The following is a 26,064-nucleotide window of genomic DNA, read 5'->3' as shown; positions in this document are numbered from 1 at the left end:
GGCATCCACTAAACGACTGTGTCCTATCCATAAAATATTTTTTTCACAATTAATTATCGCTCGGTACACAATTATTATACTCGCTCCTCATATATATATATACATATATATATTTATATATACATATACATATATATATGTGTGCATATATATGCCTTGTATTATTAACACGTTGGTTCTCTGCTGCTTCACCTTTTGTAATCAGAGACATACATACATACATACACACACACATACACTCATGAATGTATATATATCTATCCATATATATATTTTCTTTTTATTAATAATGTTACCTACCATTTAAACGACAAATCACTTCTTGATTAGAACTTTCATGCCTGTAGTTCTGAGACGACCATTAACAAATACATTCAACCGTCATACACGCATACTTACATACACAAAGAGAGAAAGAGGGGGAGGGAGAGAGAGAGAGAGAGAGAGAGAGACTCGCGAGATAAAACAATCCAATCTATAAGACTATAATATGATGCCTTTGCACGTTATGTGTATAGCTCAAGGAAATTGAACTCTCCTAAAAATGGTGGATAGGCGAATGGAGGAATACAGGATAGTTCTCAACATTCAAACACTGCTCTTTTTTATCTTTTTCTAAGAAGAAACGATTTATGACACAGATTTCGATTGAATATTCAAGAGACCGTTCCTTTGTGCATAATTTGCTAACTGGTAGCAAGGTAATTATGCGAATTAGAAATTATGAAATGATAGGTATTTTCAAGTAGATTTTTCCTATGAGACTTCTACAATAATGGAAAATGCGCAGAACATGTAACTGGATGCATCTCCTCCGGTAAGATTTTGTTTCCCGTTCCTCCCTGGGGGTTTTTAAGCAACACGTAACACAGAGTTATAGTTTCAAATACTTTTCATCTACAATATAATCTTAATACGTTCTCATGTGCTGCACATACTTTTCTTAGCTGCAACTATATGTATATGAGATTAATTGCCGTCGTGCAACGTTAATGACAAAAGGCAACCACTATGACTCGAATCTATGAAGAATGAACAATGGGACCACCACTCTTCATCGTACGAGAACGTGTCTCGTAAATATTTATCAAAGTCGTGAAAAACGGAAAAGAAGACTGTCACAAATCATATTCAGTCGATCAACAGAAGATCTCCGAATGCATTATCCCAACTGCATTATCATACTCATTTGCACAACGCATCTACGTATACTCATATATACATACGTATATTTATATATGTTTAATATACATATATACCTTCATAGAAAAGAACACGTATGCTTTTGTCGTTATCATTCGAAGGTGAGATTTCTCTAGACTCAATAATTTCTTAAATATCGGGTAGCTGCGATCATTCTGTACACACCTGCGTTCTCCACACACTTGCGATCTCACCGCATGCATTCTAAAAATGCGATTGACCTTGATCTTCTTTCATCAATGTAAAACGATTGTTTCGAATGACGAATTTTAAATTTTTAATTTGAATGAAAATGACAAGAGTAATTAGAATATATTTAAATAAGAAGAAGAACGAATACGAACGATAAAAAGCAAATATTCTGTGATTTTTAAATTTGACGACAGAGCGTTGCTCGTAAACTAATAGAAGGTAGAAGAAGAAGGAGAAGAAGAAGAAGAGGAAAAAGAAGAAACGATCAAAATCGTATATCCAGTATGATATCGTACGTATATCACGACGCACAAGGACGCGAAGAAGCAAGCGACTGGATTCTTGGTTATCTCTTCAATTAGACATTAAACACACGGAACGTAACTTTAAATAAAACATAAGCACACGTATGTACTCGTTACTACACAAATCTCGTTCTTATTCTTCACTGACACATACACATTCATTATCAACATCATCATCATCATCATCATCATCATCATCAACATAATCTATTTATCTATATATTTGTGTTTATATATATAGCGTATATATATATAGGACATATATATAAATATATAAATTACATAATCATATAATCATTCAGTATCATCCTCATACTCATCATCATAATCATCTCAGTACATTATTTATTATCTTTTGAGTTGGCTAGACCGTACGCTTGAAAATGAGATCATACAGTTCTAGTATGCACAGAGCTCAGATGATCGAAGCTATCCGTTCCCTAAACACGCGCAACCGCATCTAAATATTTCTCACTGCGAGAAAAGAAGGTATCGTATGTGGGCGTAATACTAACATCTGGTTTTTCTTTCTGCACAGGTGAAACCCAGTATCTCGAGACAGGTGAAGAAAAACAGTTATATCAAAAGTATACATAAACAGGGTGTGATGTGCAAAAGATAAAAAGGAAAAGGTACTCGGTTCTATCTAATTAATCGTAAACGTGATCTCGTATGAAATATTGTATATCGGTAAACAAAAGAAAAAGTGTTGCAATTGATTTGTTTTTTGTAGATGCATACACGCATATATGTACAGTGCCAGTCTCCAGAAACAGAACACCAAAATGTTTCTGTCGGAATCCGGAATCTAGAAGAGTATATCCAAGACAAAAGCTACAAGGTAAATGAGCTCGCTCAACATTATTCGTATGTTATCGATCAGTTCGTTCAATATCTCTCATAACAGTATTTCTTGTAACTGATGTCAGAATATATTTTTCGGAGGTTCCAATTCTAGCAATGATAGTTAGGTGTTCCGTTTTTTGCGACTCGGAGAGACTGTAGATATAGCTAAATCTAGACCTCCACTGACTGAGGATTCGATTCAAGTTATATCAATGTGGTAGTCGTCGCCGTCATAGTCGCATAAGTTGCGTGATGTCGTTGTCCGTTTACAAATCATGTAATTTGTACCTACTAGAAAGAAAAGAGGCGTGCGACAGACAGATCCTCTACTCTCCCGAGGCGGCTAAAGGCGGGTAGTGAACGCGTCAGGATCAAAGGAACGGATTCGCCGGTTTCTTCCTGCTGGCCTTAGGGGAAGGGGGGCCCGACGGCATCATGATCGACGCACACCAGCATCGTGTCATCGTCGTGTCGCGCAGCCTTCTTACTCGTACTTGAGAAAGTTATTCGACTTCTGCTCGCGCTGCCCAGGATGGTTCTGCCAAGCACCTTGGGACGCGTTCGGGTTATTCGGGCCTGGTCCACCTGTTCCGGGATTGCCTGTATTACCATCACCGCCACCCTGATTCATCCAACTGAGAAAGCCAGAGTTGCCACTGTTACCAATGCTGTTGTTGCCCGACGGTTGTTGACCAGGTGGGCCAGGCTGGTTCGAATATCCCTGATCGTTCCCGGGCGTCTGCAGGTTACCGATCAAGCCCCAAGATGCTTGGTTCAGCGCGGCGACCAGAGCTGGATTCACCGGCAGCGCGGACAGATTCAGCCCGGCCATCGCCAATGAATTGGACATACTGCCGCCCCCGCCGCCTCCATTGTTCTGCCCGGTGATGCCCAATGCCTGGAGGTTCGGCATGTCCAAGTTCCCGCGGTTCCCTGGATTGTTCCATCCGTTCGGGCCCATATTGTTACCTGAGTGGCCCACGTATCTCGCCACCTGATAGTTGCCCTGCACGTTATTCTCGGCGGGACCCGGCGCGCCTCGGCGCATGTTCGAGTTCACTTGATTATTGAAATTCTTATTGTTCCCCTCGGACTTGGGAGCGGCGTTTGACACATGCACCGACACCCCCTTTATTATGTGATCCTCACCGCACAGGGACTGGGCTACCTCCGGATCTAAGAAAGTAACAAACGAAAATGCACGGAATGGTTTCGGGATGAACACGTCCGTCACTTCGCCGTATTTGGAGAAATAGTCGCGCAGATCGTCAGCGGTTAGGTCTTCTGTACAGCGTCCCACGAATACCTTGCAGGGTACTTGCTGAATCATTCCCTCCTACGCACAAACGCACAATCAATCAATCATGTACAACAAAGTTTCACATTGATGTTTTTTTGTTTTGCTTTTTTTCTTTTTTGTTCGTTCATTAAAACTTGCGTACAGTGCACATTATTGTTGTCATATGTACGATCGTTTTTCAGGGTTGCCAATTTCTTAAAAAAAAAAAAAAAAACAAAGAAAACCAGTCTTTCTTGTTCAACATGTTAACCATTGGAAGATCGTATAACATTGTTTTCAAAATCTCCTACAGAAAGACTGTAACAATTTCAATTACAAGTTGTTTACGAACGTTTTTTATTCGTTTCTTGTAAGAAAAGTGGCCCAATTAATAGGCTAAATGCTAGTTGTATTTGTAACTATTGCTAGAATGTTTACTGTTCAGTCAATAGCTTAAAAAATGATTCTGTCTTGGGAAACAGAGAAGGAGTTCAATCTGCACTAACGACAAGTTTTATAGAAAATTCTTAAATACGCATTGATCTAGTTATTCGATCACGGAAAAAAGGTTTCTCGGCTAGTCAATTTACACTTGAATTCAGTGAATGCATATATATACATATATTTACATGTATATATATATGTGTATGTATATGTATATATATATATATGAAACAACACTTAAGCACTATGGCCTCTTTAAATCCATGCACAAAATCTGTACAATATCCTTTCTTTTTATATTCGATGTAATCTCATGCTATATATTACATTATCTTAATTTGATTAAGCACAATAGTTGATAAAATGTAGATACTTATTCGAGGCTATCTATAATATCAGACATTACTTGGTTTTCTTTTTATATGCATACATGCTATACTTTTTGACAAAGATATGCCACGGGTCAATGGGAATACACTTCTTTTATCTCTTTAGTCTGAAGTCAATCCAAGTGTACATTAATCAATGTTAAAAATCGATTGAGAAGTAACCAAAAATGGACCAAGAAATGATCTATAGCGGAGGTAACAATATAATACAACTTGTTAAGCGTGTGGTGTGATTTTGTTCTAAAAAAAAAAACATACCTATTAGTGTCAAAATTCCCACCCAGAATTACGGTGAATATATACAAATTATGGCGCATACTGCTGAAACTAAAACGCTCAGATATCGGATAAGCAGCTTCGTAGTCTATTCCCATCGAGGCGTGACTTATTTATTTACGGATAGGTAACAAGACTCATCAGTATCTTGACGTGTCCGAGACATGGTGATCCCTCGACGGACGGTGCTTGTAATAACGATCATAATAGTTCTCTTTAGCCGGGTATCTTGTAGTGTCCGCGAACCTGGCCTCCACTTCCTTACCGTCTGGTGGATATCTCGTTTCCACATCTCTGTTATCGACCGCGTATCTAGCATCCGGTTCCCTACCATCGACCGCGTATCTTCTATCGATTTCGCGATTGTCCACAGGATATCTACAATCGGCCTCTCTACCGTCTGTCGGTATCCGATTGTCAGCATGCCTAGTATCTGGATATCTGACGTCCAACGGGTACCGACAGTCTGCGGACACGTATCGACCGTCCCCCTCATAATAATTACGGTCGTAACCATAATTGTATCTAGCTTTCTCCGTGTAATCAGGGTTCTCCATGACCGGGTAAACCGTTGCACGTCCTTCGTAGTTCGGGTATCTTGGGTATTCAGCATCCGATGGATAACTAGGCGGGGGGTTTGCCGGCGCACCACCCGCCGCATGCGGCTGCTGTTGTTGTTGCTGCTGCTGCTGCTGTTGCTGCTGCTGCACCATGTAATTCCGTGTGTCGTACCCGGGATCCTCGTACGACGGGTAAGTCGGTTTCTCATAGGCGTTGTAATTCTGCCCTTCGTACTTGTACTTATTGTTATCGTCGTACGGATAGTTGGCTGGGTACGACGGGTAGTGAGTCGTTTTATAATCGTACTCCGAGTCGTACCTAGGCGGGTTAGCAGGCTCGGATGTATTTATGTTGATATACGGTTTCGCCACAGGTACCCGTCGACTATTCGGCGTATGAACCGGTATAGGCCGGTAGCATTCATTGTGTTTGCTCGTATCATACTGACGAGCCATCATTAAGCCATCAATATTCTGCAACCAGATACACCAGCCCTCGACAATCACATACAATTTTTATAGCTATATCATTTGGTTTTTTTTTTATACACACATATACGCACTCTCGCACATCGTAGACATACTTCTCTCCAGGGTATATTTCTGTATTTGCCTTGCCTTTTTCTTTCATCGTGTCATACCACATACCAAACATGTACGCATGGCGGGACAATGAAATCACCATAATCGTTTCCATTACTCTCGGATACGAAGAAAAGATTATACGCAAAAGTTATACGCTATGAACAAGTTTAAAATATAACAGTTATCATTTCTAAGATCACTTTCGTTTTCTTTTGAGGTATTCTTCTGATTACTGCTACATCATTAACCGTCGATATCATAAAACTTTTGTGAACAATGTTTTTCCTCGTAACTCTAACAAATAATGGTAGCGATTAAAGCGATCAGCGTTATTATCCCAGCCTATACCTATATATGAATTGTTCAACCACACATTGAAAATACTTTAAAGGATGATTTTTACAAGACAAAGTGAAACAATTACCATTTCGGCATTGTTTTCAAATTTTGAACGTTTAAATCCCACCGATGGTGGCGCGCGAGACAGCCGCCATTTTTGTTAAGGTGAAACATTTAATCGTTGACAACTTGAAAACAATTTCATTTGACGTTGTAAAGTCATCTCTTTAAATTATTTACCTCGTGTAATTGTACAGCCCGTGTATTGTTATAGTATTATAAGTTTCCTTCCTTCCGTTGACGTAGCACTCTAACCGACAGCGTGTAAACCTAATCTCATTCGAATTACCTGATTGAGAGACACGGCACATTTTTTGTTCATCCACGGACCCGTACACTATTTCGTTTCATACTGGACGCTACGTTACAGGAGGTAAGCATTCGTGGAACTGATTTATTGCTCGCGACAGATTTTATGTTGTAAATGTTACTCATTTCTCCTTCGACCGGTCCTCTAAATATCATGCACGAAATTCTAATTACGATTCGTTTAACCCGTTCCGGTTTTCGCAAAAATTCAGAGCACGCTTCAACTAATGACAATTCGTAACCTGCGCGTTTCACACCGGTTTTGTCTGTTCTTTCTTCCTTCGAAATTACACACACTGTCACGCAAACCATACCCATTACAATATTCGTTATCCCAAAGTGAAGGATACACATTTTTAGCAGTATACTCGAATGCTTGTTGGTGTCGAAACTCACTCCCATTATTAGTTACATGCTGGTTTGGATAACAAGAAATTGTTCATCTCCCTAAATCTATTTCAGAATTAGTGGCGCGGCTATACGTTTGTCTGAACATCTCTAGCAAACTAACATTTGAATATACACACGTATATGTATATTTGTATTACATTAAATTTCCATGGATATTCGCACCGTGACCGAGACCCGAAACTATCAACATCTCATTACTTGTTTCTCAAGTTGCCATTGAAGCTTTCTCACGTAAACTGGGTATGTATTCATAAATCATTCGTATCTATTTTAGAATCTGACAGTGGTACTCTCATACTTCAAAATTCCACACGATTTAATGACACAAACATACCATGTTATTTACAAGATCACGCAGACACACTTTCTTGTGAAATACCTTCATTCTGCATCATACAACACTCATATAAAACATTCACACACATTTATCACTTGACCATTATAAATTTACCACTTAAGAGTGACTACTCATTCATCTATTTATACCACAATATACGTTCTCAAGAAATCTTTAAGTGATATTCAGAGATTAAGCGGAAATTTATTGTCGTCTCGTCTTGTGCAATGATTCAAAATAGAAAAAGAACTTCCAAAGCAAAGTATTATTCACGTTTGTGCCATAGTCAGACTTCTCAACTGTTCTTTTCTCTATCTTATAATTCGCGCATACTTTGTATTTTGACTAGAGTCCTATCACATGCATCGTAGACCTGTACACAACTACTGTATAATAAATTTATAAAAGCGACAACCTCAAATAGTCTATTAAATACTTGATAAAATGAAACTGTACACCATATTGTGTACTTGATTACTTCAGCAAAAATGATAAAAAAGGTAGATCGTGTTTGCAAAAATTTAATTATGCAGAACATTTTTGTATAATGTATATTAACTATATCACATTCAATCTATTATAAACAGGATGAAATAAATTATTATTTGCTACAGGTTTATAAAAATGGTGCAAACAATTTGCTTGTTTTTCAAGAAAAAGTTATGTACAAGTCTATAATTTGCATATATACACACATATATATATGTATATGCAAATATAAATATATATATATATATATATGTATCTCAATATTATTAAATAACTGTTAAGTACTTAAGCACTTTGAAACTACTTCTAGATATATGAGGGAACAACGAACGTTTGTTATTGAACATATCGATGCTCTTACCTTACTGTTGGGAACCTTGACATCACACCATCTACCATCTATCATATGTCGTTGAGCGAGACATCTCAATTGAGACTCATAACTTCCAAATCTAATAAATCCAAATCCTTTGCTTTGTCCAGATTTTGCATCTTTCTTTACCTAAATTAATATTCCAAGACCGTTAGTGAGAAATACATAACAGTACATGAGTATATATATATATATAATAGAAATCTTTTATGAAAGACCTACCTGAGCCATTAGCACTTCTCCAAACGTTTCGAAATAATCACGCAAGTTCTGCTCGGTAGTTTTCCATGGTAAACCAAGTACGATCAAGTCTGTGCAACGCAACTTTGTTTCCATTCTTTTAGTCTTAGCTGTGGAATTTTCCAAATTGTCATCAGATTTACGTTTGTTCTCTGAAAAGATATAAGTGTTCATGTCTACTAACTTTTTTTTTGCATTTACTAGAACCTCTTCCAAAATTTGAGTTTTACATGAAATTTTTTATGTATATTCAATATACAGAAAAGAAACGTAATTGCGATATAAAAATAATAATAATAAAAAAAGAGAGGAATATGGAAATCCAGTACAAATAATTACTCAAAAAGTATAATTAAAAAAAGATATATAATTTATGTATCAGTGTGTAACTGTATGTGTGTGTGTGTGTGCATGTATATTTGCAGCATATTTCATATACGTATATACATATAGATTGGTTTAGTCATATTAATTATTCAAGTTCACAGCTATTTATATGTATGTGAGTTTGCATAGATGTAGATAAGCTCCATTCAGTATTAATAGATATTTATATAGATATAGATATATATATATATATATATATATATATATACACAGATATTATTTTAGCTGAACCAAAAGCATTATTATAGAAACTTATTCATAAACCTGTGTTTATTCACTAACAGTGTTAATATATTTGATGTAATATTAACATGTGCTTATGTTAATTTCATTTAGTTAAAAAAAAAAAAAAGAAAATATTCATGAACAATGGCAAAATCTTGTTCCGATGGAAACAAAATTTTCGCATTTTAAATAAAACAAACAAAAAACATTTAATAAATATAGGACAATATACCCAAGGATTATTTCTTATAAACACAAACACATGTACTGGACTTCTAAATCATTTAAGACCAATTACCAGTGTGAATAATATATTTAGGAAAACAAAAAATCTGAAATGTGAGCACAAGTATTGACAAGTAAGCATTTATTGCAATAAATTATTTTCATGCAGTAATTGCAGAACATTGTGAAAAATAAAATTTCAAGAACAGAAAATGATTGGCAAGAAAAGAGATGGTATTTCTTGAACATTGTTTAAAGAACAGTGGAAACTTATTGAGCATTACAATTATGCTCGAAAGTTTTTTTACTAGGTACAACGAAAAAAATACGGTAGTTGGTCTTATCGTAACATTAGTATTTGGGGGTCAAGAATGAGAGCAAAAGAGAGAGAAAGAGTGAGAGGGGTGTACAGAGAGAAGAGAAGAGAAGCGAAAGAGAAAGAGAGAGAGAGAGAGAGAGAGAGAGAGAGAGAGAGAGAGAGAGCAAGGCAGACAGGCACAGAGAGAGAGAAAGAGAGAGAGAGAGAGAGAGAGAGAGAGAATGAGGATAGTATGGATTTGTCATGAAATAAGCACCTTTTGGAAAAACACAAAAGTAAACCGCTTTGCCCCATCCATTTTCAGGCGGATGAAGACGTCCGTCAACAAGACGGATGCCGCGCATCGTCCGTGATTCGGGATTGCGGTATTTCAGTCCGCACGTTCCGGGAAACTGGGCGGTCACGGTGGTCAATAAGAGTGTACTATCATCCTCGGTCGGTAGCTCTATCGGCTCGTCACCTTCGTCCTCGGCAACCTGGATGTAGGACGACATTTTCTCTTCGAAGCGTACGGTCTGGATTATTTCCCGATGAAAGAAGAATTAAAAATCTCTACAACACAACAAACACACACGCTCTCTCGATCTTCTCGCAGCCAGTCACGCAACACCGCACCTCTTTCTCTTTGGCCAGGGAGCAGTGCTGCCAATCGCAATGCGTTCCCGAACTACTTTTCAACACCTTCCAGTACGTCTATCTCCCACGAAAATTATGACTCGACTTCCGCCGGGAAATGAATTTTATCAAAACCGATGGAAATTCAATTTATTTTCGACTCAAATAAAACCCGATAAAATTCGAGATTTTTTTAGAAATAAATTCAACGGCTCGCGGAAGCTAAAATTCTTTGTTTCATTATTATTTGTCGGAGACGAGCGACTAATACTGTACTCAAACGAATCACTCGTTCTTAAGATGTAACGACATTTTGCGTTGTTTAACTAGAAAAAACGTCTGTGACATTGTTCGAAGAAATTAAAAATACTTTTGTATGGAATTTTTAATTTGGATTTGTTGAAATTAATCTATAAGCGTGGGAAAATTCTATGAATTATGGGAACGTATGAAGTGTTACATTTTTTATAAAAACATGTCTACGATCAAATTATTATTACATCTGTATTAATAATTTATCAGTTATCGTTAGTATATTTCGAAGTGTAAATCAATATTTCGTTCCAAAACTAAGGGATTTTTTTAAATCCATATAAAATTCCCTAGTACCGATCGGAGCGCAGCGTTATAGTAAAACTTCGAACTACTTCTAGCGCTAAAAAGAATCGATTTAAATAAAAAATCAAATATTTTTCACAAAAATATATTTTGTCGTTAAAATACAAGTCGTGTTAGATTTACATTGAATGAGTAGATCAAAAGTAGAATTGTCATCATATTAAATCATCTCCTAGAATTTTCTTGTTCCTATAAACTACAAAAAAACAAAGTTGAAATGCAGATAATAGACAACCCAGAAAGTTTGGTATCTGTATAAAACGGTCATTAAGAAGGCAACCATATGCAAACCATTGAGAAGAAACTACTAATGAAGCCATGATAATGGGAAATGGTAAACTTTCAGTGTTCTTCATTCTTATTACATGTGCCTACAAAATAATTTTATTGAATTATCCATTTTCATCAACATTTTTTATATCAACAGAAAGAAAATTCCAACCTACCATTGTCATTAAAGGAGATGCAAAATATAATACCGCCACTGTACAGCTTAAAAAGCCAACGTATTTAGCAGCCAACAACTTATCTTGCTCATAAAAGCTATAAAAGTATACAGCCCCGAGGAAACAAGTTGCTATTATCATTTCTCTGATGATTTTCAATTTCTTTACACTGTATGAAATATACACGTAAACATACGATGCTTGGAGTACAGTTCCAAACATATTTATTAACAATATAAAGTTGTCTTCGATAAGCATACCATATCTCATCCATAAAAGACATCTGAAATATATTTATGCATTGTTTGTATGGAATAGGTAAGTTTATTGGTGAAAGTATAAACTTACGATGTGTAACATGTTATAAATGCTAAAGGCGAGCTATTTCCTGTTGAACCGTTTTTAATAATCTTCTTACATACCAGTCTAAAACGTATACATGAAATGTTTAATTATGCATTATGTACCTAAGCATATTAATTGATAATGCGTTTAACGAAAACAAAATACGTAACGATAACCGGAATGATTATCAAACAGACCAAATATGAGAACAAACTGTTAATAAACTTACACGCCGGCTAAAAATTGTAAAACAGTGCAGATTGAGGCTGTTGTAGCCAATGCATCTTTAATCCCCGTCGAAATCATGATCGAAATCACACATATCGTTATCACATGTTAACATCCATGATATGATCCAGATTCACAAGCTTGATATCGAGCCTACGCGCCCAAATCTAGTTTTATAATGAAAGATGAAATCCATGGTCGATAACATGTTCTGACGAAAATAGAAGGCGAATGCGTAACAGAATGTAACCATGTTATTTGAGCGACCGTCAATTCCATGCCAACTTTGAAGATTTTTCAACATGATTTTTGTAATACAAACACGATTTTTAATTGTATCTTATTAGGTTTCAAATAATTGCTCCGTCAATAGCATATGAATCAATTTCAGGTCCTCATTGCAAATGGTTCTAGTGTATTTATTTTTGGTTAAGTTTTCTTGGGATAATTTATATCTGTGTGAAATATCAGTAATGTTCACAATCACGAGAGACAAGATGAGGGGCCCCTCACCGCTCCGCGACAAATTTCCCTTCCAAACATCAATTTTTTCAACTAGATAGAAATATGGTATGTAGACAATACCAAAATAACAACTTAAGAATTCTATTAGTAATTGTAGAACACTCTAAGCCCAGTATTGCAAGGAAGAAACCTAGAAATAGAGATATGGAAAAAAGAAAAGATCTAAACACAGAAATACGCTTTTACACGATAGTGTAAAATTTGGCACGAGATCTAATTGTTCCAGATATTACAATAGAAGGGATCTGTATTAATTATGTTATAAAAATTGCGCCAATCAGAAATAGTATGGTTTGAATAACACGCGGCAAAGTTCTGGTTAGATAATAATGGCACCTCTTGTGGTGAAATTGAGAAGCTCCGTTCAGGACTCATGCAGCGCCAATTAGTAAGTGGCAATACGCTGAAATTGCAAGCCAAACAGTGGTGCCTCTTTTGGTGAAATCGAGAAGCTCCATTCAGGATCCATACAGCGCCAATTAGAAAATGACAAAACGCTGAAATTCGATAATGGGTCCTACTCCTGTCTACAGTGGCAAAATTTGGAAACTTCGTAAATATAGCGCTAATTAGCATGGACACGTTTGTCTTCTATAAACATCAACGATTTATATATTTATTTATTATAAATATATTTCTTTGAAATGACATAGAAACGTTAATCGTTTACTGCGTTGTAATTCATTTTAGGTTGACCGTACCTGTAGTGTTCATAATCTCTTTTGGAAAAGGAATTGAGGTTCTGAGTTTCAATATGAGATTCAAAATGCATCTGTTAACTGGTTCCTTCCTTAGGACTCTTAATTTTTATAATTTAAAGTATTATTCACGAACGACTATCTTAAATAACAAGGTTGATCAAGATTTAGAGAATTGGAAAGAAAATCTTCGCAGCACAATGCAAATTATTCCAAATTTCATCTCCAAGAGCGAAGAACAATCTTTGATCGAAGAAGTTGATCCCTATATGAAAAGACTTCGATACGAGGAGGCACACTGGGATGATGTCAGTATGTAAGATTAATGTTTAGTTTTGATAATTGTATTTCATTTATGTGTTTTCTTTGTAGGCAATACATGCTTACAGAGAAACAGAGAGGAAGAATTGGAATAAGAAGAACGAGGAAATATTAAACAGGGTTCGTGAAGCAGCTTTTCCCAAAGAAATGCTTCAGCTTCCTTTGATACATGTTTTGGATTTAGCAACCGAAGGATGGATAAAGCCTCACGTTGACAGTACTAGGGTATATCATTTACTTATTGGTTTTGTGCATGGACACGGCTCAGCATTTTTATTATTTTATAGTTCTGTGGAGAAATTATTGCTGGATTGAGCTTGTTAAGCGATAGTGTAATGAGATTAACAATGGTTGGACACGAGACAACACATAAGGAAGATTTTCTGTTACCCCAAAGATCTCTGTATATAATGAGGTATAACAATTTATTTCTTTGTGAATATGTAACTGATTTTATATTGAGAACCATTGTCTTACAGTGGAGTAGCCAGATACAACTACAATCATGAAATTTTAAAAAATGAAGAATCTTATTTCGAAGGACAGCATGTACCAAAATCTAGGCGCATTTCAATAATATGCAGATGTCATCCAAATGACAACATATAATGCTCTATTTAATGCATATAATTTGTCATGTACATAATATAATGTATATAATAAATGAAATAAGACTAGGATTATTCAATTATCAAATTTTCAGTTTCTCAATTCCACAACCTTTTTTTCGTAAGGTAGAACAGTAAAAAAATAACACAGAATAAAGCAATCGATCAAGGGCAACATGTACACGTACTCTTTCGAGAGGCAATTACCGTTTTTTCCCTTACGACCATGTCAAATCTAATCGTGGCCAATGCCCATGATAAATGCACTATGAGTGGATTATCGCGATATTTCAGCCTTTCCCATTACTTTTCGCCTCGATCAATCTTTTCTGTAACGCAAAATTAATGTGGCCTTTCCTGACCGTATTTTACCACGCGTAATCTCGTCTCTTCTTGAAATTCCACAGGCATGCTTGTGCGTTCGATATCAAGTTAACGATCGTTAAAAGCTGTCATTGAGAGCGACGCGTTTCATATACGTATCCGGCTTCTGCTCATATTGTTTTTCACGAAGACAAACAACACGTCGGAAGCACGGCAATCGATGATAATTATCTATCAATGGTCTGACAAGGACGAATGTATGTATCTCGTTGGTCGAGAGTGGTGTCAGCTATGCTGAAGAAAACTATAGGTATACGAAGACGAGTATGTTCGAGCGTAATATATTTCCCCACGTATTTCCCTTCATTTGCTCGTGTGATCAAGCCAGAATACCAGAAGATCTTAGAAAAGAAGAAACAGTCAAAATGAATGTTCGATGGAGCGAGATCGATGGACGAAACGCGACAAACAGATCGAGTAACGTTTTCTGATGTCTTTCTGTTGTCTTTGTCTTATCGGAACAAATAAAACATTTTGAATGATTTCAGAAAAACGAGCGGTCAAAAGCATAGAGGGAAAACCGGACAGAGGAAGAGATGAATATGCAGCCCAAAGCGAACTCTGTCGAGCGATTTCCCCGATTTATTATCTCGGTAAAGCCTGTGGATTGATTCCTGTTAGATTCATTGCACGCGCATCTGGGAGATATCACGCGCATCTGAGCATATTAGATCTGATTTACAGGTAACGGCGCTATTATTTTAGATTTTCGTTTCTCCGATTGATATTATTTCTTGAGGCTTCTTCCTAGCTTGTGCGTGTTAACGTTGCTTCTAAGTGCTGAGATTTGGGGTCTGTGGCGAGACATGAAAGACGGATGGGAACACAGTACCAGATTGAAGTCTCGAACTGCAGTAATTGCAACATGCAGCGACGTTCTTGGTGTGATGAGTCTCACGGTGGTCTGCATTGTTGGCTCGCCCTTCCGTTGGAAGTATCTGGAAGTCGCAATCAACAAATTAATAGAGGTCAGAATGCTCTGAGTTACCAGTGTCATTATCATCACCAAAAATTAATATTATACAGGTGGACGAGCGATTGGGTGTGCCCATGGGAAGAAAAACTCGTCTGTTTACAATCTGTTTAACGGGGTGCAGCCTCGCGTACCTGTGGTTTAATTCGATCCTTGATTTTTCCACGTGGACTCGGCACACGAAGACCAGTAGACCGTTGACTGACAAAGGTCCCATCAACTACGCGCCTCTATATTTCATGTACACCGTAATTATCTCGACGGAACTTCAGTACAGCGTGTCCACATACAACTTGAGTCAGAGATTCGTCAGATTGAACAACAGTCTCAGAAATCTACTGGATAGCGGTGTTCTTTCATCCGTGGTCTACTCGTCGACGAATCCCGTTGAAACAAGTAATAAGTAATTCATAATCTTTACCGTTTCTAACTTAATAAGTCTTTGTTTTAAAATAGCAACGGCAGACGTTCACAACAGAAGATTAAACATCGCGTCCGGTACGCAATCAGGGTTGGACAATCGTCGGATCCTTGGTAACTCAGGTCAGAGGAAGAGACCAAACCAGGTTAGCGTATACTCTATCTCGATGTTGATTACAGAGAACGGTATACCCGAATTGATACTGACACATTCGTTGCTGTGCGATACGGTGTCACTCATAAACAACGCGTTTGGCGTGGTGATACTGGCAGTGACCACGACTTGCCTGCTGCATCTTGTGATTACACCATACTTTTTGATTCTACAAGCAGGCGAGGAACACGAGTGGATATTTTTAGCAGTGCAAGGCATGTGGTGTATTTTCCATGTGACTAGAATGCTGATAATCGTTCAACCGAGCTACTCGACCGTCGCTGAAGTGAGTGATTAGCGAAAAGTAGACATAATTGTTAATAACACTTTGAATAATCGTTTCCTTTCAGGCAAAGACGACAGCGGTTCTCGTCAGTCAGTTACTGTCCTCTAGCTTCGATAAGAGTACACGTCATCAGTTGGAGATATTCTCCCTGCAATTATTGCATCGACCGCTGGAGTTCTCGGTTTGCGGGCTCTTCTCCTTGGACAGAACATTAATAACATCAGTAAGAGAGAAATAATCTGAACAATTATAAATAAATCCATGTCTCTACTTTTATGATTTTAGATCACTGGTGCGGTGACCACGTACCTTGTCATATTGATACAGTTCCAAAATGCGGATGACACGCAAGGTCAGGTTGATAGACTAAAGAACGCAACGCAGATTCTGAAAAACGCGACGACGCTGCAGACCCTGGCCGGAATGAATACAGTTCTCTGAGACTCGAGAACAAAAACACGGCGAAATCGGATACACATCTAGAGAGAGAGAGAGAGAGAGACACATACATACACACACACACAGTCGTGTATGATAATGTCGTATTTAATTGTTCCAATTCTCATAAACAGCGGCAATATACAAATACAGTTTTTACTCGTTTCGCAGTCCAACTATTTGTCGTCAACGAGTCGTTTGATCGGACAATTGACCGAGAGCGTGCTTCGTACGATGCCCGAAACTAAATGTCAGTCACAGCCTATCCAAAGTGTTGCTCTCTCTTCATCTCGCTGTCTCCTTGTACGGATAACGTATCCAACATAGTCTCGTCGTTCGAAGAAGCCAGGCGTGTGTCTCGTTGGATCGAATTACTACTAAGGTATATACAACCTCTCGTATACTGACTCGTTTTTCTCTGCGATGCTATACACTTGTTCGTACAAATTATTATTACTCTAGCAATAAATATTGGATCGTCCGAAAAGAATCTAGTTCACGATTTCACGATGCATGGTATCCATACACCGTTCTCTCGTGTTTTTTCTGTGCCCATGCGTCAATATACAACATGTTCGCTGCCTTGTTCAAATTCAATTGGATGGCCGGTATGTGTACGTGTGTATAGGTATGTGTATGTGTGAATGTGTGTTTTCACAGAACCAAACGAGACGCGAAAATTCCGCCACGCTCTGTCTCTAGCCAAACCGTAATCCGAAAGCATCATCGTATCGGATAATCTTAGTCGGGAGTTTACTCAGTTGACCGTAGCCGCCGCAACCGGCGGTTGCGCTTTCGGATGCGTAACCTGCAAAAGGTTCTCACAGCAACTGTCCTTCGCGATGTTCAAACACTTTGGTCGCGGACAGGCAAGCACGTTTTCTGAATTGATCGAAATCAACTCCGTGTCATTCTCTCCTTTGTTTGGGAGACGGGTGTTGCACTGACAAGGGCTCGTGTGTCGATGGATCCGCGAGAAACAGTCGCTGCACACTCTCACGGGATTGTAGAGTTGTTCGCTGGGCAGCGGTGTCGAGTTCTCTGAACAGTCCGCACAGAAGATTTTGCCACAACACCTATGAGGTAGAGGCAGTTGAACGTTTGCTTCTGTTTTTTCACTACAACTGTGAATAATTGGGAGTACCTCTAAATCGAGATCTTACCTGCAATGATGTTTGCGTCTTCCTAACCAGAATTCTGTATCACAACCCATACAACGGGTCACGGCGTGATCAGGTACCCACAAGGTAGGAGCTGGTCCCAATTCTTCAACAGCTTCCCAGGACATATCCGATGGCAATGACTCTCCATGGTCACCGGCGCTGCCCACAGAGTCCGGCAACGATCCCTGAAACGAGTATTCCTTTATTTTTTGTCCAGTCAAGGTCCTTCCATGTATAAGCACTTATATTACTCACAATATCGTCAATGCGCTCAGTTTCCGCGTTATGATTGCAAACCTGTTTGATTAACGCCAGTCTTGTTGTATGTAACTCCTTCCTCAATGCCTCCTCTTTCAGCTGGAAACCACAAAAGCCACCAAATAAAAGAAACGCAACTGTTATCTCTTATTATCTTTATCCTTCCATTTTTTCCATTGATTATGTCACTCAAAATACCTTGTCTTCCTCTATAATTTGTTGCACACGCATTTGTACATCGCAGTGTATTATAGGAAGACCATCCACGTCGTCCAATCTGTCAGGATTACTTGGAACCATGTCATGATGAATCGGAGAAGCCGGACAAACGCCGCTACTCGGTGTTCTCGACATTAACGGCGCGCTAATGTCGCTAAAATCGCTGCCTTCGTTATGATTTTGATTCTGACCATGGTTTGAATTGCAATTGCGGGTGCAGGAGCAGACAGTTTCGCCGACCGAGTTCGTTTCTACCCATGAGGAAACGATGTCCTGCGGTGAACTCTCCCGTGGTCTGCTGCTCGAGACAGAAACCTTTTTTGTTCGAATCAAGCCGAATTCGAAACCGCTACTCGATGCGAATTTGAATTTTAATTCGTACTCATATCTAGTATTCTATAGCTCTCGTGCAGACTTGTACACAGAATCGTTTTTAACCAGTTGCACGATTTAAATAAAAATTCACAATAGCATCGATAGTATGATTAAATAAGATAATTCACATATCAAATCCTAGTCTGAATTTCGGTCTACGATCGCGTGCTTCGGTAAAGAAACTTACGTTTCTTCGTCGTTGTCAGTCGTGTCGAGTAACGATTCGTTGCTAGGTATCAACGTATCCGTTGAACTGTCTACCGAAGGATTTGCTGGCGAGTCGTTCGAAAATTGAGTGGTCGCCATGTTCTGTCGCTTCGACTTGTCCGGTCTCTCTTCCTTGTCCACGTCAAAGCTCTTGTCGTCCTCTGACCAGCTGCTCTGCGTACACGCGGCGATGTTGCACTCGTCCGCCGTGTCCGCTTCGAGTGTCAAAGAATCCATTTTTCTGTAGCGATTTTGCAAAGACTCAAATACTCGGATAATCGTCTAGTAAGCGCTTTGATAGAGAATAGTGAAAATGTAATTACTTTTCCACTGAGATATTTGGAGCACTGAGTCTACGAAGAGAATAGGCCGTGTGATCGGGAGCATGTATCAGATCATCGCACGAACGAGTCTTGGTTATTTGCCGTTGAGTTTCTTCGTTTTCTCCGGGCTCGATGTCTATCATCGTCACATTCTGTTTGTTGTCCCTCTTGCCAACAGAGGATTCCATGGAGCCTGAATAGACTTCCGACCATAAGTTAAGCTTTCGGACGTTGTAGTCCGGCCACAACACCTGATACGATAGAAAATTATTCCCGATAACATTCGAAATCACGCGATCGTCGGTCCATACTACCACAAATATTCATATACACTAAACACGTAGATATACCAGAGGAAAAATATCCTACTTGTTTCTCTAAAGGCGAGTACAAGTGATTTACAAACGAACTGGAATTAAGGAACCGCCAAACTGAAAACGTTCGATCCCGTATTCGCAATTGTAATCTTTCCTGTATCGTATTACACAGAAATGTGCCAAAAAGTTGTGAATACGTATGCTGCGCCAACTTCACCTGAAATTGATCTAATTAATACATCGGTGTCTAACGTTGTCTCGGAAACACGACTATATGTACATACATACACATCTCGATAAGAAATAGGTAATAAAGGAAGAAAAACACCCGTAGAACTAGTTTCAACACTGGACACGTTGTGCTTACCAGATATGCTGGAGACATTTGAAAACTACATTTAAATTGTGCAATCAACTGGTGTACACAGTCTAGCCACTGCAGAAATACTGGACATCGTTCGTTTAAATCTTCGCAACCGACTGTCTGTCCACATCGATCTGCGAATTTATGTCCAAAGTCTAACCATTCTCTCTCGCATAAGATTTGAAATCCCTGAGTGTGACAAAACAGAATAACGAAACAATGGTCTGGTAGCGAACGCACGCAGCAAAAGAGAGTACCTTCATCGTACCTCCATAGTTCGATAATAAGGATCGAGAAGAATCTGTGCTAAAGCAACTATCTGGGGCGTCCTGTCCCAGCCATCGCTACAATGTACTAATACCGGTCGAGCGTCTCTTTCAATCGCAGATGCCACAGTCACTGCTGCATGCAATAGTCCAGACATGTGTTGCAACCACCGTGTTCCTTCCAAAAGACTAAGCCAACTACAATAATGCATCCATAAGACATCAATCAACTATAGAAATAACAAAAACAATAAGAAAACTGTGTACTTTGGTTGTTCTGTGTCCGTTGCGCAGAGCTGTCTCACCGCGTGAAAACTTTTACGTATAGAGTGAATGTTTGGTAAATTCATAAACTGTATGTCACAGTTAGGATAATACTCTCGACATTCGCAGCCGCCTCCGCGCGCTCTGTTAGCCACAGCAGTCGTATATGATCTGGCGTCCACAATTAGAACTTTCTGTGAGCACAAAATTTGGATTACTCGTTTATTTTATCAGTGTTTATTAGAGCTCTTACTCAAATTCGAGTAAGTTATCGAGTTGTTATAGTTAGTTACCCACTTTGGTATTGCTCACTGTAGCTGCAGCTTTGTCACGGCTATCGGTGGAAGGATCCACCAATGTCGATTTACCTTTGTCGTAGGAACACGCATTAGATAGAGCTTTCAGTAACTTCTCGTCGAATTCATTGCGCCGGCCGAACCAACCGAGTTCTGGTTGACTACTTCGCGCGATCACCGCACCATTATTCACGTGTCTGCAAAGCAAATTGTCATTAAAAATTGAAGAAGAAAAGACGTCATACAATGTAACAGTACCTCCAAACAACAACAGGAATTCGACTAGAACTACGATACATAGCCACATGCTCCAGAGTAACATCGGTAATGCAAGAAGGGACCAGAAACAACGGCGGATATGACGGACACATTCGGTAATCTTTATTGATCTGACTGATTCGCCAGGTACCATGCAAGTTGAACTTCAATCGTTCCACCTGGAATAGTAGGAAATCAATTGACTCAAGCAGTCACGTTCACTCAGCCGGAATTTATGTCATTTTTTACATACCTCAGAGTTGAAAGTAGTTGCGTAAGATGTAGTATCTTTCCCAATTTTACCAAAATCTTTTCCCTCCTCGACGGACCAGGCATAATACGCGAAAGCGAACATGTCCTCTATACTCTTTTTCGGATAGGTCACTTTGTGTAGACGTTTAAACCATTCAAAACAATGTTCATTCGTGGAAAAAGCACAACTAAAACATTTGTTGAAAATATATACCTTCGTGATACAATAAATTCATTGCGAGAATGACAGAGGCATACCTTAGGGATCGAGCATCTTTGCAGCCAATATGTAAAAAGAAAATCTCTCTGACTTCCAGCTGCTCTATCAAACCTAATGGGATGTTGTAACAGGCTTGACTAGATTGTAAATACAACCTGTAGTTAGAGAGAGCCAGCACCCCATCTGTTGTACGTCCAAGTGCAACAATTGATTCCCCGCTTAAAGGAGTAAATGGAATCGTTAGGGTTTCATCATCACATTCCACATGTGCATACTTTGGAAATAATTCCGAAGCATGTAAATGACAAATAGATTGTAAACTTGTTGGCTCTTCAGAACTCTCCATCTTTGTTCTGGAAAACAAACACATGTAATTTTAGTACCTCTTGAATAGAAAATTGTAATATAGTATATTCTTGTCAATAAACATGTGTACTATTTACAAATGGGAGAGTAATATAATAGTAAATAACAAAACAAACATTCTTGGAGCTGCAGCTCTCCCAAACATATGACAATACAACTGCAGATGTTGTCAGCAACGCATTGTTAAAGAGACAACAGGTAAACGTCACAATAATTTGTTTCCGTTTATCGATTCGCATTATATCGTCACGGAAATGAACCACACATAGAAAAATAACTTGGGAAAGGTCAAGTTTTTCGATATGAGAAACAACGTTCAGACAACTGACACACATATTTGTAGTGAGAACGGAGACGTATCATCGTATAATACGGTAAGCGCGACGGCAGAAACTAACGAATACAGTTTGAAATTTCTGAGAACTCGGAAAATTTTTCAAATTTACGTTGATGCATACGCAAACACAATCGTAACTGCAATTGCAATTGCGATTCCGTTCACAGGCACAGTTGTTCAGTTAATGACACAATTAGTAGAAGCGATTGCAAAGCGACCGAAAATTTAAGTAATGCGCCAGGAGAAGACAACACGTCGAACATTTTTATACGATTTTTTTTCGATAGAAAGTATCGGGGAACGATTGACAACAGTTACATCTGCGACGTCGTCTTACCTTGGATTGGAAAATTTCTCCGCGATGGACGATACCGATGGCCGTTTCGATACCTCATACAAAATCCATAGGCAGTCGTTTACACGCGAACCAGAATAAGAACATTACTCGATAGAGAGAGCATTTCCCCGTCGTGTTGCGACAATGTCGTTGATACCAATCTCGCGGGGTATGCAGTACTTCGAAACACTTTTATTACGTACGAAAACAGCTTACGGGATAAACGACACCCTGTAACTAATCTGACGCGAATTCGATTCAAACACGATTACTTTTCGTTACGGTGATTCACGAAAATGGCTTGCATTGTGAAGCAAGATCACCATCAACCAAAACAAACGTTTACAACGGTTTCCTGTTTGCAACGCGTCAATATCACCAAGTATTTCAACTTTCAATTAATTTTTATCGAAGATAGTCTTTCTGTCCGATGCGAAAGTTACATTGACAGATTATTTAGTCTATAATATGTACGTAAGTGTGTATGTATGCACTTATGTGTGTACAGATCAGTCCGCGTTTTCATCGCTCGATCCTTCCTCTCGTACTGCGTACATATACAATAACATGTATTTCTAACGAACGATATTTACATGTGCGGAAAATTTTTGAAAACGTCCTGTGTGCATTATTTAAAGCATTAGTTAGCGCGGCAATCTTCAAAATATAATATGAAAGAAAAAGATATGTATTTCGCAAATGCACACTTTCATTTCTTGAATATTATACATTCAAAAGTGTTTCTTCTCTCGTCTATGGTTAAAACTAGAGACTCTATTATATAGAGGGTCTTTACATGAAATCATATTAAAACCAACAATCAATGCCCTCTTAAGTCGAAGTGGAAGCTCCGCGCCATCCGTGTTGTAACGGTCAAGCTAGCAAAAGAAGCATTACCGACAGCGTACATGCATATTGAAAATAAATTCGCTATTAGTCTCTGTATATCCATTAATGAACAATATGTTGCGCGTTTTATAAACAAAGGAAATTCTTGTTCGATATAATACTTTGGATAGAGAATCCGCATTCGAATGTAAATTGGACAAGTTTTATCAACAACTACATTGAGAATCGAGCATAATCTTTTATCTTTCACATGTTTCTTTCTCTCTTTCTTTCTATTACTTTTCTTATAGAACACCTACGTATGAATTTCAAACGTTACAAACTTTGAATTCTATTCGTTTGTTTTCGAGTGAATCTTTTGTAGAAACCAAGAAAGCATTGAATTGAGTTTTATGTGTAAAATTTGAACGATTAATAGGATTTTCTTAAGAAATATAAGATGGAAGGATTAGACGTGTTGCATGTGGAAATTTGTCAAAATATTTGCAGGTGGATACTATGGGTCCTTTATCAACGTGGATATTATTTATCCGATTTATAGTAAATTATGAGATCTTATTTTTAGTACCTTATCAAAGGAAACAGTAGAGGAATTAATATACGCAGAAATAGATGCATTGGAAAGTGTTGAATTGGGGACTGCTATGTATGAAGAACATTTTAGAAACGCGACTCTAAAAAGTCATGTGGACTTCATAATATGTTTTACAAATCATGTGGAGGTAATTTTACCAAATGGAATGTATTCTCTGAATGATGTTGTTGAAATAAATTAAATTATTACAGAGGACTCACATGAAAATACAAGGTGTTACTTTAAAGTTTTACGTGTATAGATTAAATGAGGAGTCTGCAGCATCAGAAAAAATAGACGATGACTCTGAAGAATTAACAGTATCTTCTCATTGGATTCTACCTACCAAAGAATTTAATTTCTTATGGGAGAATCTTTACTTTGATTCGACAATAAAGGAAGATGTCAGTTGAAAATGCTTCTTTACTCTTTTATTACTCTCTTTTACTTTAATTGTTTTTATTTTTCTGAAGCGCATTCAAAAAAATATATATATATATCTACTTTTTTTCAGTTATTACATTTTGTGGAGACAACAATGATATTTTCAGATCATAAAGTTAACTCCAATATTATAAGCTGTAACAAAGTGGTATTATTAAATGGGCCACCAGGAACTGGTAAAACTAGTTTATGCAAAGCTCTTGCTCAAAAAATAGCCATTCGTTTAGGAAATCGATTTAAATTCACTGAATTTGTTGAAATAAATAGTCATAGCCTTTTTTCAAAGTGGTTTTCTGAGGTAATATTCCAGTAGCATATTATATTAATCATTTCAGTGAATCTGTCAGCATACATGATCTGTTTTTAGAGTGGTAAACTAGTTATGAAGCTGTTCAATAAAATAAAGAGCATGCTTGAAGATTCAGACACATTAGTATGTATTCTAATCGATGAAGTAGAATCTTTGGCACATGCTCGTAAATCATTCGCTAATGGAGCAGAACCAACCGATTCTATAAGGGTAGTGAATGCTTTACTAACACAATTAGATCAAATAAAAGGATATCCGAACGTTTTAATTTTGACCACCAGCAATCTCTCAGAAGCTATTGATTTAGCGTTCGTTGATAGAGCAGACATAAAGCAATATATTGGACATCCTACCCAACAAGCTATACACAAAATTTATGCCACATGTCTCAAAGAATTAATGAGGGTATACTAATATAATTTTTTGTAATAGTTTAAGGAATATATGGCTCACACAGAAATGTTTATTTTAGGTAAAACTTATGGAAAAAGAAGAAATTTTTGATATATCTTATTTGAAGAAGATTGGCTACGAAGAGACCTCCAGTACAAAGAACAGCCTCAAATTAATGGACTTAAGTAAAGAAAGCGTTGGCTTAAGCGGGCGTGTCTTAAGAAAAATTCCATTCCTTGCTCACGCGTTTTACTTACGAACTAAACGGTGCACTTTAACTAAATTTTTAAGAGCTATGCATTTAGCAGTTAGAAGACAGAAAGAGGAGTCGTTGGAAGAAATTGTTAACCCGTTGCAATATTTGGACTTTTAATTCTATGTACTTCATAGAACAGTTTAATCAGACTTTCAGTATTACATTACGTCATCATTTAGTTATACTTTACATAATATTTGATACAATTTTTATATTTATTTTATAGCATTTTCATTATTTCTTTTATCACATAATGCGTCTGAAAGCTAAACAATATTGTTGCTGCATTTACACTGCAGTTTAGGGATTATACATTTCAAGTCAATAGTGTTGTACCAGGTAAATTAAACTATTGTACTTATGTAAAAAATTGTATACGTGCATATATAATGAAAAATACAAACTTATTCATGTGCCTTATAAATTACAATTGTAAACAAAAACTAAATTATATTAAATATTCCTTACATTCTTACGAATGTAATTATTGCTCCTTGTTACTCTCGATTTGCATAATGTTTTTAAAGTAGAAATTAATTTTGTTCTCTTTTTTGTAAAGATTTT

General features: G+C 37.7%; 6 protein-coding genes across 13 annotated transcripts in view; 3 read left to right on the top strand and 3 right to left on the bottom strand.

Moving 5' to 3' along the window:
* The window catches only part of Tbph (TAR DNA-binding protein-43 homolog), a 14,345-nt gene extending 3,913 nt beyond the window's left edge, over positions 1-10,432 (bottom strand). For 2 of the 6 annotated variants that reach the window (XR_013494523.1, XR_013494524.1), the window contains exons 1-4: positions 10,050-10,429; positions 8,620-8,789; positions 8,386-8,526; positions 2,839-3,882 (exon numbers count right to left, since the gene is read on the bottom strand). Coding sequence is in view for 3 of the 6 variants with exons in the window: in XM_078186897.1 (XP_078043023.1) it covers positions 5,075-5,968; positions 8,386-8,526; positions 8,620-8,789; positions 10,050-10,287 (1,443 nt within the window). In the remaining 3 variants the exon portion in view is untranslated. Of the gene's footprint in view, positions 1-6; positions 3,883-4,544; positions 5,969-8,385; positions 8,527-8,619; positions 8,790-10,049 lie in introns of those variants that run through there. The other 4 variants (XR_013494525.1, XM_078186898.1, XM_078186899.1 and 1 more) reach the window with 4 other exon arrangements.
* A 663-nt stretch (positions 10,433-11,095) lies between these two features.
* On the bottom strand, positions 11,096-12,693 carry Slv (sugar transporter SWEET1). The gene is made up of 4 exons (XM_078186906.1): positions 12,047-12,693; positions 11,821-11,898; positions 11,473-11,755; positions 11,096-11,397 (listed from the first exon to the last, which is right to left on the bottom strand). Exons 1-4 carry the CDS (start codon positions 12,121-12,123, stop codon positions 11,182-11,184), a joined length of 654 nt encoding a protein of 217 aa, XP_078043032.1. The 5' UTR covers positions 12,124-12,693; the 3' UTR covers positions 11,096-11,181.
* Positions 12,694-12,805: 112 nt separating this feature from the next.
* Positions 12,806-14,285, top strand: LOC144473223 (alpha-ketoglutarate-dependent dioxygenase alkB homolog 7, mitochondrial). Its single transcript, XM_078186905.1, has 5 exons — positions 12,806-13,123; positions 13,261-13,576; positions 13,641-13,814; positions 13,877-14,004; positions 14,069-14,285. The coding sequence occupies exons 2-5, from the start codon at positions 13,325-13,327 to the stop codon at positions 14,196-14,198; spliced, it is 684 nt and encodes a 227-aa protein (XP_078043031.1). The 5' UTR covers positions 12,806-13,123; positions 13,261-13,324; the 3' UTR covers positions 14,199-14,285.
* LOC144473215 (phosphatidylinositol-3,5-bisphosphate 3-phosphatase MTMR4) lies at positions 14,180-23,279 on the bottom strand. The gene is made up of 17 exons (XM_078186890.1): positions 22,675-23,279; positions 21,673-21,987; positions 21,416-21,602; positions 21,163-21,341; positions 20,906-21,101; positions 20,612-20,802; positions 20,347-20,542; positions 20,082-20,267; positions 19,767-19,931; positions 19,398-19,648; positions 19,055-19,315; positions 18,472-18,790; positions 18,271-18,372; positions 18,016-18,200; positions 16,724-17,928; positions 15,689-16,612; positions 14,180-15,519 (listed from the first exon to the last, which is right to left on the bottom strand). The coding sequence occupies exons 2-15, from the start codon at positions 21,978-21,980 to the stop codon at positions 17,610-17,612; spliced, it is 3,045 nt and encodes a 1,014-aa protein (XP_078043016.1). The 5' UTR covers positions 21,981-21,987; positions 22,675-23,279; the 3' UTR covers positions 14,180-15,519; positions 15,689-16,612; positions 16,724-17,609.
* LOC144473218 (gustatory receptor for sugar taste 43a) lies at positions 14,848-16,855 on the top strand. Of its 2 annotated transcripts, XM_078186896.1 has the most exons (8): positions 14,848-14,998; positions 15,070-15,265; positions 15,333-15,549; positions 15,608-15,950; positions 16,011-16,097; positions 16,155-16,414; positions 16,479-16,637; positions 16,700-16,855. In XM_078186896.1, the coding sequence occupies exons 1-8, from the start codon at positions 14,848-14,850 to the stop codon at positions 16,853-16,855; spliced, it is 1,569 nt and encodes a 522-aa protein (XP_078043022.1). The 2 variants fall into 2 exon arrangements, with proteins under 2 accessions (XP_078043022.1, XP_078043021.1); XM_078186895.1 differs by having other exon boundaries at positions 16,011-16,414.
* Positions 23,280-23,541: 262 nt separating the features above from the next.
* On the top strand, positions 23,542-25,958 carry Pch2 (pachytene checkpoint 2 protein). 2 transcript variants are annotated; one of them, XM_078186900.1, is made up of 6 exons: positions 23,542-24,012; positions 24,089-24,245; positions 24,310-24,501; positions 24,612-24,839; positions 24,909-25,256; positions 25,324-25,958. In XM_078186900.1, exons 1-6 carry the CDS (start codon positions 23,963-23,965, stop codon positions 25,615-25,617), a joined length of 1,269 nt encoding a protein of 422 aa, XP_078043026.1. In that variant the 5' UTR covers positions 23,542-23,962; the 3' UTR covers positions 25,618-25,958. The 2 variants fall into 2 exon arrangements, with proteins under 2 accessions (XP_078043026.1, XP_078043027.1); XM_078186901.1 differs by lacking the exon at positions 23,542-24,012 and having other exon boundaries at positions 24,106-24,245; positions 24,360-24,501.
* The last annotated feature ends 106 nt before the right edge of the window (positions 25,959-26,064 follow it).

The sequence above is a fragment of the Augochlora pura genome, chromosome 7, assembly GCF_028453695.1.
Source record: "Augochlora pura isolate Apur16 chromosome 7, APUR_v2.2.1, whole genome shotgun sequence".
Classification (NCBI taxonomy): Eukaryota; Metazoa; Arthropoda; class Insecta; order Hymenoptera; family Halictidae; genus Augochlora; species Augochlora pura.
The sequence above is the reverse complement of the archived record's forward strand: the minus strand, read 5'-3'. Positions and strand labels throughout refer to the sequence as shown.

Excerpts from the sequence above, each read along its gene's own strand:
- Slv (XM_078186906.1), bottom strand. The coding sequence starts at position 12,123 with ATGATTTCGACGGGGATTAAAGATGCATTGGCTACAACAGCCTCAATC. Across the intron at positions 11,756-11,820 it reads TTTATAACATGTTACACATC|ATGTCTTTTATGGATGAGAT; the intron begins GTAAGTTTATAC and ends AATATATTTCAG. Across the intron at positions 11,398-11,472 it reads CATCTCCTTTAATGACAATG|GCACATGTAATAAGAATGAA; the intron begins GTAGGTTGGAAT and ends ATTATTTTGTAG.
- LOC144473223 (XM_078186905.1), top strand. The coding sequence starts at position 13,325 with ATGAGATTCAAAATGCATCTGTTAACTGGTTCCTTCCTTAGGACTCTT. Across the intron at positions 13,577-13,640 it reads AGGAGGCACACTGGGATGAT|GCAATACATGCTTACAGAGA; the intron begins GTCAGTATGTAA and ends TTTTCTTTGTAG. Across the intron at positions 13,815-13,876 it reads CTCACGTTGACAGTACTAGG|TTCTGTGGAGAAATTATTGC; the intron begins GTATATCATTTA and ends ATTATTTTATAG.
- LOC144473218 (XM_078186895.1), top strand. The coding sequence starts at position 14,848 with ATGTTCGAGCGTAATATATTTCCCCACGTATTTCCCTTCATTTGCTCG. Across the intron at positions 14,999-15,069 it reads AAACGCGACAAACAGATCGA|AAAAACGAGCGGTCAAAAGC; the intron begins GTAACGTTTTCT and ends GAATGATTTCAG. Across the intron at positions 16,638-16,699 it reads ACAGAACATTAATAACATCA|ATCACTGGTGCGGTGACCAC; the intron begins GTAAGAGAGAAA and ends TTATGATTTTAG.
- Pch2 (XM_078186900.1), top strand. The coding sequence starts at position 23,963 with ATGGAAGGATTAGACGTGTTGCATGTGGAAATTTGTCAAAATATTTGC. Across the intron at positions 24,840-24,908 it reads TTTCAAAGTGGTTTTCTGAG|AGTGGTAAACTAGTTATGAA; the intron begins GTAATATTCCAG and ends ATCTGTTTTTAG. Across the intron at positions 25,257-25,323 it reads GTCTCAAAGAATTAATGAGG|GTAAAACTTATGGAAAAAGA; the intron begins GTATACTAATAT and ends TGTTTATTTTAG.
- LOC144473215 (XM_078186890.1), bottom strand. The coding sequence starts at position 21,980 with ATGGAGAGTTCTGAAGAGCCAACAAGTTTACAATCTATTTGTCATTTA. Across the intron at positions 19,932-20,081 it reads AAATGTCTCCAGCATATCTG|GTGAAGTTGGCGCAGCATAC; the intron begins GTAAGCACAACG and ends GATCAATTTCAG. Across the intron at positions 18,201-18,270 it reads CTGAGCGCATTGACGATATT|GGATCGTTGCCGGACTCTGT; the intron begins GTGAGTAATATA and ends TACTCGTTTCAG.